This window comes from Heterodontus francisci, chromosome 1 (genome assembly GCF_036365525.1).
Source record: "Heterodontus francisci isolate sHetFra1 chromosome 1, sHetFra1.hap1, whole genome shotgun sequence".
NCBI classification, from domain to species: Eukaryota; Metazoa; Chordata; class Chondrichthyes; order Heterodontiformes; family Heterodontidae; genus Heterodontus; species Heterodontus francisci.
In genome coordinates, this window is record NC_090371.1 from 87,980,261 (window position 1) to 87,992,356 (window position 12,096).

A 12,096-nucleotide genomic window follows, 5' to 3' on the forward strand; every position below is an offset into this window, starting at 1 on the left:
GTCCCTCTATTCCCATCCTATTCATGTACTTGTCAAGATGCCTCTTAAACGTCGCTATCATACCTGCTTCCACCACCTCCCCCGGCAGCAAGTTCCAGGCACTCACCACCCTCTGTCTAAAAAACTTGCTTCGCACATCCCCTCTAAACTTTGCCCCTCACACCATAAACCTATGTCCCCTAATAACTGACTCTTCCACCCTGGGAAAAAGCTTCTGACTATCCACTCTGTCCATGCCACTCATAACTTTGTAAACCTCTATCATGTCGCCCCTCCACCTCCGTCGTTCCAGTGAAAACAATCCGAGTTTTTCCAACCTCTCCTCATAGCTAATACCCTCCAGACCAGGCAACATCCTGGTAAACCTCTTCTGTACCCTCTCCAAAGCCTCCACATCCTTCTGGTAGTGTGGCAACCAGAATTGCACGCAATATTCCAAGTGTGGCCTAACTAAGGTTCTGTACAGCTGCAGCATGACTTGCCAATTTTTATACTCTATGCCCCAACCGATGAAGGCAAGCATGCCATATGCCTTCTTGACTACCTTATCCACCTGCGTTGCCACTTTCAGTGACCTGTGGACCTGTACGCCCAGATCTCTCTGCCTGTCAGTACTCCTAAGGGTTCTGCCATTTACTTTATACTTCCCACCTGTATTAGATCTTCCAAAATGCATTACCTCACATTTGTCCGGATTAAACTCCATCTGCCATTTCTCCGCCCAAGTCTCCAACCGATCTACATCCTGCTGTATCCTCTGACAATCCTCATCACTATCCGCAACTCCACCAACCTTTGTGTTGTCTGCAAACTTACTAATCTGACCAGCTACATTTTCCTCCAAATCATTTATATATACTACAAACAGCAAATTTCCCAGCACTGATCCCTGCGAAACACCACTAGTCACAGCCCTCCATTCCGAAAAGCACCCTTCCACTGCTACCCTCTGTCTTCTATGACCGAGCCAGTTCTGTATCCATCTTGCCAGCTCACCTCTGATCCAGTGTGACTTCACCTTTTATACCAGTCTGCCATGAGGGACCTTGTCAAAGGCTTTACTGAAGTCCATGTAGACAACATCCGATGCCCTTCTTTCATCAATCATTTTCGTCACTTCCTCAATAAACTCGATCAAGTTAGTGAGACACGACCTCCCCTTCACAAAACCATGCTGCCTCTTGCTAATAAGTCCATTTGTTTCCAAATGGGAGTAAATCCTGTCCCGAAGAATCCTCTCCAATAATTTCCCTACCACTGATGTAAGGGTCACCGGCCTATAATTTCCTGGATTATCCTTGCTACCTTTCTTAAAGAAAGGAACAACATTGGCTATTTTCCTGACCTTAGCTGTAGCCAATGAGATTTCTGTCAAGGCCCCAGCAATTTCCTCCCTTGCCTCCCTCAGTATTCTGGGGTAGATCCCATCAGACCCTGGGGACTTATCTACCTTAATGCTTTGCAAGACACCCAACACCTCCTTCTTTTTGATAACGACATGACTGAGACTATCTACACTCCCTTCCCTAGACTCATCATCCACCAAGTCCTTTGGTGAATACTGATGCAAAGTAATCATTTAGTACCTCGCCCATTTCCTCTGGCTCCACGCATAGATTCCCTCCTCTGTCCTTGAGTGGGCCAACCGTTTCCCTGGCTACCCTCTTGCTCTTTACACACGTATAAAAAGCCTTGGGATTCTCCTTAATCCTGTTTGCCAATGACTTTTCATGACCCCTTTTAGCCCGCCTGACTCCTTGCTTAAGTTCCTTCCTACTTTCTTTATATTCCTCAAGGGCTTCATCTGTTCCCAGCCTTCTAGCCCTTATGAATGCTTCCTTTTTCTTTTTGACTAGGCTCACAATATCCCTCATTATCCAAGGTTCCCGAAACTTGCCAAACTTATCCTTCTTCCTCACTGTAACATGCCGGTCCTGGATTCTAATCAACTGATGTTTGAAGGACTCCCACATGTCAGATGTTGATTTATCCTCAAACATCCACCCCCAATCTAAATTCTTCAGTTCCTGCCTAATATTGTTATAATTAGCCTTCCCCCAATTTAGCACCTTCACCCGAGGACTACTCTTATCCTTATCCACAAGTACCTTAAAACTTACGGAATTATGGTCACTGTTCCCGAACTGCTCCCCTACTGAAACTTCGACCACCTGGCCGGGCTCATTCCCCAATACCAGGTCCAGTACGGCTCCTTCCCTAGTTGGACTATCTACATATTGTTTCAAGAAGCCCTGCTGGATGCTCCTTACAAATTCTGCCCCATCCAAGCCCCTTGCACTAAGTGAGTCCCAGTCAATATAGGGGAAGTTAAAATCACCCACCACTACAACCCTGTTACCTTTACATCTTTCCAAAATCTGTCTACATATCTGCTCCTCTATCTCCCGCTGGCTGTTGGGAGGCCTGTAGTAAACCCCCAACATCGAGACTGCACCCTTCCTATTCCTGAGCTCTACCCATATTGCCTCGCTGCATGAGCCCTCCGAGGTGTCCTCCTGCAGTACAGCTGTGATATTCTCCTTAACCAGTAATGCAACTCCCCCACCCCTTTTACATCCCGCTCTATCCCGCCTGAAGCTTCTAAATCCCGGAACATTTAGCTGCCAATCTTGTCCTTCCCTCAACCAAGTCTCTGTAATAGCAACAACATCATAGTTCCAAGTACTAATCCAAGGTCTAAGTTCATCTGCCTTACCTGTTATACTTCTCGCATTGAAACAAATGCACTTCAGACCACCAGTCCCGCTGTGCTCCGCAACATCTCCCTGCCTGCTATTCCTCTTACTGGCCTTATTTGCTAGTTCCCTCTCAGTTATTTCACCTGCTGACCTACTGCTCTGGTTCCCACCCCCCTGCCACACTAGTTTAAACTAGTGATAATAGTAAGAGATACAGCACTAAAACAGGCCCTTCGTCCCACCGAGTCTGTGCCGACCATCAACCACCCATTTATACTAATCCTACATTAATCCCATATTCCGACCACATCCCCACCTTCCCTCAATTCCCCTACCTATACTAGGGGCAATTTATAATGGCCAATTTACCTATCAACCTGCAAGTCTTTGGCTGTGGGAGGAAACCGGAGCACCCGACAAAAACCTACGTGGTCACAGGGAGAACTTGCAAACTCCACACAGGCAGTACCCAGAATCGAACCCGGGTGGCTGGAGTTGTGAGGCTGCGGTGCTAACCACTGCCCCACTGTGCCGCCAATTGAAAAAGGAAAAATAAAAAGAACTAGTTTCTTGTGTAATAGTGTAAAGTCTACACCACCAGAATGTCTTTAACAGTTGCTGCGACTTTTCTGGGGACGGAGCATGTATCGCTGAGTGATTTGAGACACTTAACCAAGGTTAAACTAATAGCATTGGCAGCAAAATTGGGGTTCGAGTTAAAACCAGGAGCTAAGAAAGCAGTCATAATTGAAGTAATAGCACAACATTTGCAATTGGAAGAATAAGAAAGCAAACCAGAGGGTAGTGCGGTTGCATTAGCTAAAATTCAGTTACAGATGAAGCAGCTTGAACTTGAACAGAAAAAGGAGGAAAAAGAATTGAAAGAACTTGGAAGAGAATTGACAATGAAGAAACTTGAACTTGAGGAAAAGGTAAGAGAAAGAGAAGAAAGGGAATTTGAAGTTTAAAAAACTGGAACTAAGACAAAAGAGTTGCCTTGGCTCCAAGGAAACTTCTGGTGAGGAAAAATCTTACTCCAGCCCAGGACCCAGTGGAGAGCTGTTTAAATTTGTACAAGCCCTCCCGAAGTTTGAGGAAAGGGACGTAGAAGCATTTTTCGTTTCTTTTGAAAAGATAGCCAAACAGATGAAGTGGCCAAAGGAAAACTAGACACTGCTTATGAAAAACAGATTGATGGGCAGAGCTCATGAGGTTTATGCCATGCATTCTGAGGAGGCTTCTGCATATTATGAGATGGCAAAAAGGGCTATTTTCGCTGCATATGAGTTAGTCCTTGAAGTGTAGAGGCAGAAAGTTTGGAACCTCCAGAGATTGTCTGGGCAGACTTATATAGAATTTGAGAGGGTAAAGCAAATGAATTATGATTGTTGGATGTGGGCACTAAAGATAGAGACCACGTATGAGAATCTTCGGGAACTAATTCTCCTTGAAGAATTAAAAAATTCACTCCCTCCGATAGTAAGAGCCCATGTAGAGAACCAGAAGGTTTCAACGGCTAGACAGGCACCAGAAATTGCTAATGATTATGAGCTTGTTTATAAGTCCAAACTCTTTTTCCATTACCCCCACAAACCCAAAAAGGATAGAAGGTGGGAGAGTGAAAGGAATGCAAGTAGCTGGGGACTAGAAGGGACAGCTGGGAACACCCTGGGATCTCCTCCTCAGGCCAGAAAGGGAGATGCTGAAGGTGGAAGTCAGGTCCTCAAGTCTAAATGTTACCATTGGCACAATGTGGGACACCTTCGTGCAGAATGCTGGAAGTTGCGGGGTAAACCCATGGGACTTATTGGGGTACACAAAACCAATGCAGAGAAAGGGGCCCTGACCGAGAGTACGACAGATCAGGCTGTAGCTCTGACTACAGCTGTCAGGCCAAATACTGAAATCAATGCGAGTGCAGGGGTTGTGAATAAGATACCTGAGAGTTGTAAGGAATTCTTGTCAAATGGAAAGTAACTCCTTATCCCTCAAGTGAGGCAGGTAAACCAGTAGTTATACTAAGGGATACAGGAGCAACCCAAACTCTATTGCTCAGGAAAGTCATAACATTTCCACCAGAGAGCGCACTGAATGCTAAAGATTTGGTGAATGGTATTGGCGGAGAGTCTATACCCTTACCTGTGTATCGGGTGCACCTAGGATGTGATCTAATGTTTGGAATGGTAACTGTAGGAGTTGCCCACAGTTTGCCAGTAGACAGAGTTGATCTACTCCTGGGGAATGATTTAGCTGGAGCGAAAGTAGTAGCTTTTCCAGTAGTCATGGAAAAACCAAGTGAAGTTAAAGAGACAGGACAATTACAGGGAAAGGTTCTAAGAATTTTTCGTTCATGTGTAGTAACACGAGCAATGGCTAAACAAGTTCCATTGTCAGAGGTAAAATTGGCACCACAGACAGATAGCCGAATATCTGAAACTTTCTTTGGGGATTTCGATAATCCAAAGGAAATGTTGAATAAGTCTTCTCTGATCATGGCTCAGCAAGCTGATCCAGAGTTAAATAAAGTAGCACAATCAGCTCAAGCAGAAGCTGAGGCAAAAGGAGTTCCAGAAGGCCATTATATTAAAAATCAGATACTGGTACCGCCAAAGTATCGCCAGGAACTATTAAGGATAGTGCTTGAAATTCCTATAGTATGGACATGTGGGGATCCGGAGAACCAAATCATGTACAAGTCTGCATTTTTACTCGCCAGGTCTTTCCAAGGACATGCTACAGTTTTGTAAAACGTGCTATGTGCCAGATTGTGGGAAAACTGCAACCTGCCAAAAAACCGGCACCTCTAATTCCCATACCAATTATTGGGGAACTATTTAGTAGGGTGTTGATAGACTGTGTAGGATCTTTACCGAAAACAAAAGTGGGACACCAATGTATACTCACTATCATGGATATGGCTACTCGATTCCCAGGGGCCATTCCCTTGAGAGCAATTTCTGCTAAGGTAATGGTAGAGAAGTTAACCCAGTTCTTAACTAGATATGGATTACCGATTGAGATTCAGTGAGATCAAGGTTCCAATTTTATGTCTAAAATTTTTCAGTAAGTTATGGATAATTTGGGTATCAGTTAAAGTCTTCAGCTTACCACCCACTAACACAAGGAGTTTTAGAAAGGTATCATCAGTCCCTCAAAATGATGATCAGGTCATGCTGTCATTAATAGCCCCATGATTGGGATAAAGGGCTAGAATTTCTTCTGTTTGCCACTAGGGATTCACCTAATGAGTCTGCCGGTTTTAGTCTCTTTGAATTAATTTATGGACATGAGATAAGAGGTCCTTTAAAACTAATTAAAGAAAGGGTTTTTAGAGCAGAGGGATGAATCCTGTATGCTATGTATTATGTATCCGTGTTCTGGGAACGGCTCACGAGAGCTTTCAAAGTGGCTCAGGAACACCTTAAAGCTTCCCAAACAACTACGAAAAAATAGCCAGACAAGCATGCAAAAACCTGAATATTTCAACCAGGGGATGAAGTGTTAGTCTTACTGCCTTCACAGGGTGAACCGTTGAAAGCACGGTTCAGTGGTCCATATAAAGTGGTCCAGAGCAGTGGTGAAGCAGATTATTTGATTGCTATCCTAGATCGCCGGAAAAAGAATTGTCTGTGACATATCAATATGTTAAAACAATATTATCGCCGGGAGGAGGATAAGCAAGCACAAGTATGTCAGGTAGTAGGACAAGGAAAACTATTGCCAAGAACAGAGAAAGTACAAGTATTTGTGGCGTTACCTACCCCTTAGACTAAGCGAGAAATGATGAGGTTTTTGGGGATGTGTGGTTTCTACCAAAAGTTTGTACCAATTTTAGTATCATAGCTGCTCCACTAACAGATTTCCTACAGAGAAAGAAAACCGAGGTAGTGTGGTCAGGGGAGACTCCAAGCATCTTTTGAGAAGCTGAAAGCCATTTTGACGAATGAACCAGTGTTGGCTGCTCCAAATTTCACTCAGCCCTTCAAGTTAGCAATTGATGCTAGTGACCTGGGGGTTGGTGCAGTCCCATTAGATGATGATGAATCAAGCATAGAAAGACCAGTGGGGTACTTTAAAAAAGACTAAATTGACACCAGAAAAGGTATTCAACAATGGAAAATGAAACCCTAAGTTTATTATTGGCTCTTAAGCATTTTGAAGTCTATGTCCGCCACGACTACAGAGAGACACAGGTATATGCTGGTCATAACCCCCTACCTAGCCTTTGTGGAAAAATTAAAGAACCATAATGCCAGATTCTTCCGACATAGTTTGTTATTACAACCTTATCACTTAAATATTATCCATATTGCGGGCAAAAATAATGCGATTGCAGATGCTTTATCGAGAATCTAACTTTGTTTTGAGTTATCTAAACGAAAGGATACAGGATACAGTATTAACTACAGGTACTACAGGTAAAGAGTGAATGGAGATGAGTGTGAAAATGTATTTTAAAATGTTTTCATCTTTTTTTTTACACTTTGTAATGAAATGCATTTAAAAATGGCGTTTCATTCCTCCAAGGATGGAGGTGGTACGAAAGTGCCTCTGAGTTTTGTTAAATTTATTTTTAGAGGATTCATTTGTGAAAGATTGAAGCAATGTTAAACTTTGTGGTTTTCAAAGGGGGTCATGTAAAGGTCACTTGACTTTGAAAAACAGTCTGTGGAAAATGTCTTTTCAAAGGGACACTTAGAAGTCTTGTGAGGAAAACAGGTCTTTCCAGGAAACCACCTGACTTCTAGCAACAACAACAAACCTTTCCGGAGATGTTTACAAGGAAGTGACAGGTCAAGATTGATGGAGGTCAAAAGGCTGTTGACTCTTGTTGTCGGTTTTGCTTTTGAATTGTTTTGAGCTGGGGTTGAACAGTATTTAAAAAAAGGGGAGGGAACTTTCAAGGAAAGGAGAGAACTTCCAGGGAGAGAAGAGAACTTCCAAAGAGAGAAGAGAATTCCCAAGGAAGGAGAGAAATCCACAACCCAGTTCAGCATTTCTCTAAACGATCCTGAGAAGTCCACTGCGTCAACTCATCTCGTCTCCTGACTTTGAAGGAAAGCCTGCTAAATTTATTCTCAACACCACCTGAATTGAATTGTTCTAAAAGATCCCAGTGACTCGTCTATGTGTACTCGGAGGCTAGACTGTATGCCAGTTTTGGAACACAACATATCTCATCTGTTTCTCTTCAAGAATGAGCAAGTATTCAGCCTAAGTGTTTTTTTGTGTCTGTTTTTTTGTAACAGAGCTCTAAACAACAATCCCTTTTATTTTTCCGGTTAATAGGTGTGCAAAGGAAACCCAACCCCAGTCTGAATTCAGGAGCTGGAAGCCTAACATGACCCGCCCGAACCTGACACATGTCGTCGGATCCCGTCGGGGTTGGGTTGGGTAGCAGGCCTTTACATCAGTAAAGACCCGACCCCGATGGGTCCCGAAGACATGTGTTGGATTCGGGCTGGCTCGGGACAGACTTCCGGGTCCGGCATTCAGGCTCAGTTGGGTTTTCTTTGCAGACCTTTATCAGTGTGTGTGTGTGTGTGTGTGTCAGGGTGCGACGTTAAGGTAAAAAGGGAACTTTAATATTTCAGTGTGTGTGTTTATGCTTTACTTCATTACTGGTTAAGACTTGTTTTGTAATAAACTGATAATTTAGTTGTTTATTAAAGAAATTGGTCGGTTTTATTCTGGGAAAAATGGAGTATATGATTGACCGTATCGGTAAGTGGGAAAATTTAAATATATGTTGTGACCTGTGGAGAAGTGGAACTAAAATCGAATGAACTGCACAGCCCTCTCGCCTTGGTCGTAACACAATTCAAAAGAATTCCCATCCCCATCTCCTCCTGCTTTACGCCATCATCCCTTCCCTTTTGTTCTTTCCCCTTCCTCCTTTCCCTGCCTCTATACTTGCTTAAAACCTTTTACATCTTTTTCCAGTTCCAGCAAAAGGTCATTCACATGAAACGTTAACTTTGTTCCTCTCTCCACAGATGCTGCCTGACCTGAGTATTTCCAGCATTCTCTGTTTTTATTTTATCAAAAGCAGTTGAGGTTGTCAGTTAGAAGCTGATGAAGATTGGTTTCAGAAAGATTATAGGAATAGGTACACCTGAAAAATCAAACCCTTCACAGAACACAATGAGACAGACTTTGCTGTTCCTGGGTGTGTTGTATCAACTGGCCACAATGCAGTGAAAATAGTCAGGAAAGGAGATTGTACATCCACAAAGAAAGCTGCCTGTTTCAGAATTATCCATTTGGGGACATGTGTGAGGAGGTGGATCTTGATTGGAGGATAACAGGTTAAGGGTGAATACTGGAAGTGTTAGAATGGATGAATATATTGGAATCAGAGAACATTAGTCCGAAAAATAAAGACAGAAAATGCTGGAAATGAACAGCAGGTTTCTGAGCATTTGAAAATAGAAAATAAATTATCATTGCTGGTGTAGATTCTTTATCAGAATTGATATTTATGCTGAACTTTCCCTCAAGAGATTAAATGGATAGGTTAGAGTTTTTGACAAGTTTGATTGTATTTGATCTCTGAAAGGACCAGATTTGATATATTTTTTTCATTACATGCTTTATTATGACTGTTAAGACCAGGTGAGAAAGGTGTCTAGGGATTCCTCTCAGCCTTCACCTGGTCTTACAGTTACAGGGTTTAATTTTAAACATAAAATGTTTTTAGCTCCCCCTTGGTGAATCCTTGTTCACTGCTTTCCAATTATAAGGCAAAGAAACCAACACAAACAGGCTTTCTTAGGTTTAAAGAAGAAAAGATGAAATCTATTAAAGTTGAACTTAAACTCTAATTCAGTTGATGCCTACAGATACATGACGAGTCCACGCTAGCATGCATACGCGATACATACAAGCAAATAGAGACAGAAAACAGCAGAAGAAAAATAAAGTGAAAAAGTTTGAGGCAATATCTGAAGAGTTTTTGTTACGGTTCTTCGAGCTCACTGTAGAGTCCTTGATTGCAGTTAGATCTTGCTTTTCGTTGGGGCCCAGTATTCTTCTTAAACCTTGCTCGCTGTAGGAGACTTTTTTCTCTTGGGGTTCATGTGTCTTCATTGGATTCAAAGGCTTGTGAGAAAGAGATGGGAGCCAGTTCGAAAGAACACCCTGGAGCAGCCAGGTGATCATGTGACCAGCTGGTCTAACCAGTCCTGGCCCTTGTGGATTGTATCCTCCTTAGCAGGCCCTGGAATGCGCTTCCTCACCATCGATGCCCGTTAGTATGTAAATGTTTTTTTCCAGCCACGGCTGATCTGTTTAACAAGTAATTTCCTCGCTCCAACAATAGTTAAAAATCAATGTTCATGACAAAATTAATATGCCTCATTCTTGGCAGATGGGGGCCTAGCATGAGATGACATATAAAGCATAATTTTGGTTGCGTCAAATGAATGATGTTATAACTAATAATACGTGCTTCATCTCGTGTATTTCTATTTAAGGCAGACTTGCTGCTGTTAACAAGCAGTGAACCATATGGCTTGGTTTACATAGAGACAGCTGAGCTTGATGGGTAAGTGAATTTCACAGTTAAAAGCACTTTCCAGTATGATGACGTGTCGTTTAATAAGATGCATTTTGTGAAATTGATGATGCAATTTAAATCACACATTTCTCAGACATAATTGTTTTCATAGAAACATTGAATTCCACAGTACAGAAGGAAGTCACTTGACTTGAATTCCCTTGGGTTTGGAAGGCTGAGGGGTGTTCCAATCAAGCTATTTAAAATGATTAAGGGATTTGATAGAGTAGATATAGAGAAACTATTTCCTCTGATGGAGGAATCTAGCACAAAAAGAGTATAATCTTAAAATTAAAACTAGGCCTTTTAGAGGTGAAATCAGGAAGCACTTTTTCACACAACGGTTACGAGAACTCTAGGACTTGCTCCCCAAAAGGCTGTAGGTGCTGGATCAGTTGAAATATTCAAGACACAGATCAATAGATGTTTGTTAGGTAAAAGTTTCAAGGGCTATAGAATAAAGGTAGTTCAAGTACAGATCAGCCATGATGTAATAGAATGGAGAAACAGGGTTGAGGGGCTAAACGGTTTACTTCTTGTTCTTAATGTTTCATTTGACACCCTGCACCAGATTTCTGAAAAGGTTACCGATTTAGTCCAATTCCCTTTCCTTTTTTCCATAGTCCTTCAAATGATTCTTTTTCAAATATTTGTTCTCTTCTCTTTTAAAAGCTATTATGAGTTCTAGTAAGGCTTTCCCCTTCTTTAAGCAGGGTAGCAGGGATAGTCCAGGTAATTATAGACCGGTGAGCCTGACGTCAGTGGTAGGGAAGCTGCTGGAGGAGATACTGAGGGATAGGATCTGTTCCCATTTGGAAGAAAATGGGCTTATCAGTGATAGGCAACATGGTTTTGTGCAGGGAAGGTCATGTCTTACCAACTTAATAAAATTCTTTGAGGAAGTGACAAAGTTGATTGATGAGGGAAGGGCTGTAGATGTCATATACATGGACTTCAGTAAGGCGTTTGATAAGGTTCCCCATGGTAGGTTGATGGAAAAAGTGAAGTTGCATGGGGTCCAGGGTGTACTAGCTAGATGGATAAAGAACTGGCTGGGCAACAGGAGACAGAGAGTAGCAGTGGAAGGGAGTTTCTCAAAATGGAGACGTGTGACCAGTGGTGTTCCACAGGGATCCGTGCTGGGACCACTGTTGTTTGTGATATACATAAATGATTTGGAGGAAAGTATAGGTGGTCTGATTAGCAAGTTTGCAGACGACACTAAGATTGGTGGAGTAGCAGATAATGAAGGGGACTGTCAGAGAATACAGCAGAATATAGATAGATTGGAGGGTTGGGCAGAGAAATGGCAGATGGAGTTCAATCAGGGCAAATGCGAGGTGATGCATTTTGGAAGATCCAATTCAAGAGTGGACTATACAATAAATGGAAAAGTCCTGGGGAAAATTGATGTACAGAGAGATTTGGGTGTTCAGGTCCATTGTTCCCTGAAGGTGGCAACGCAGGTCAATAGAGTGGTCAAGAAGGCATATGGCATGCTTTCCTTCATCGGACGGGGTATTGAGTACAAGAGTTGGCAGGTCATGTTACAGTTGTATAAGACTTTGGTTCGGCCACATTTGGAATACTGCGTGCAGTTCTGGTCGCCACATTACCAAAAGGATGTAGATGCTTTGGAGAGGGTGCAGAGGATGTTCACCAGGATGTTGCCTGGTATGGAGGGCACTAGCTATGAAGAGAGGTTGAGTAGATGAGGATTATTTTCATTAGAAAGACGGAGGTTGAGGGGGGACCTGATTGAGGTGTACAAAATCATGAGAGGTATAGACAGGGTGGATAGCAAGAAGCTTTTTCCCAGCGTGGGGGATTCAATTACTA

At 42.6% G+C, this 12,096-nt stretch overlaps 1 protein-coding gene across 1 annotated transcript in view; it reads left to right on the plus strand.

Moving 5' to 3' along the window:
* Window positions 1-12,096, plus strand: part of LOC137370639 (probable phospholipid-transporting ATPase IM) — a 440,540-nt gene that overhangs the window by 183,395 nt on the left and 245,049 nt on the right. The window contains exon 8 of the mRNA XM_068032731.1: window positions 10,175-10,245. Within this exon, the coding sequence (XP_067888832.1) occupies window positions 10,175-10,245 (71 nt within the window). The remainder of the gene's footprint in view (window positions 1-10,174; window positions 10,246-12,096) is intronic.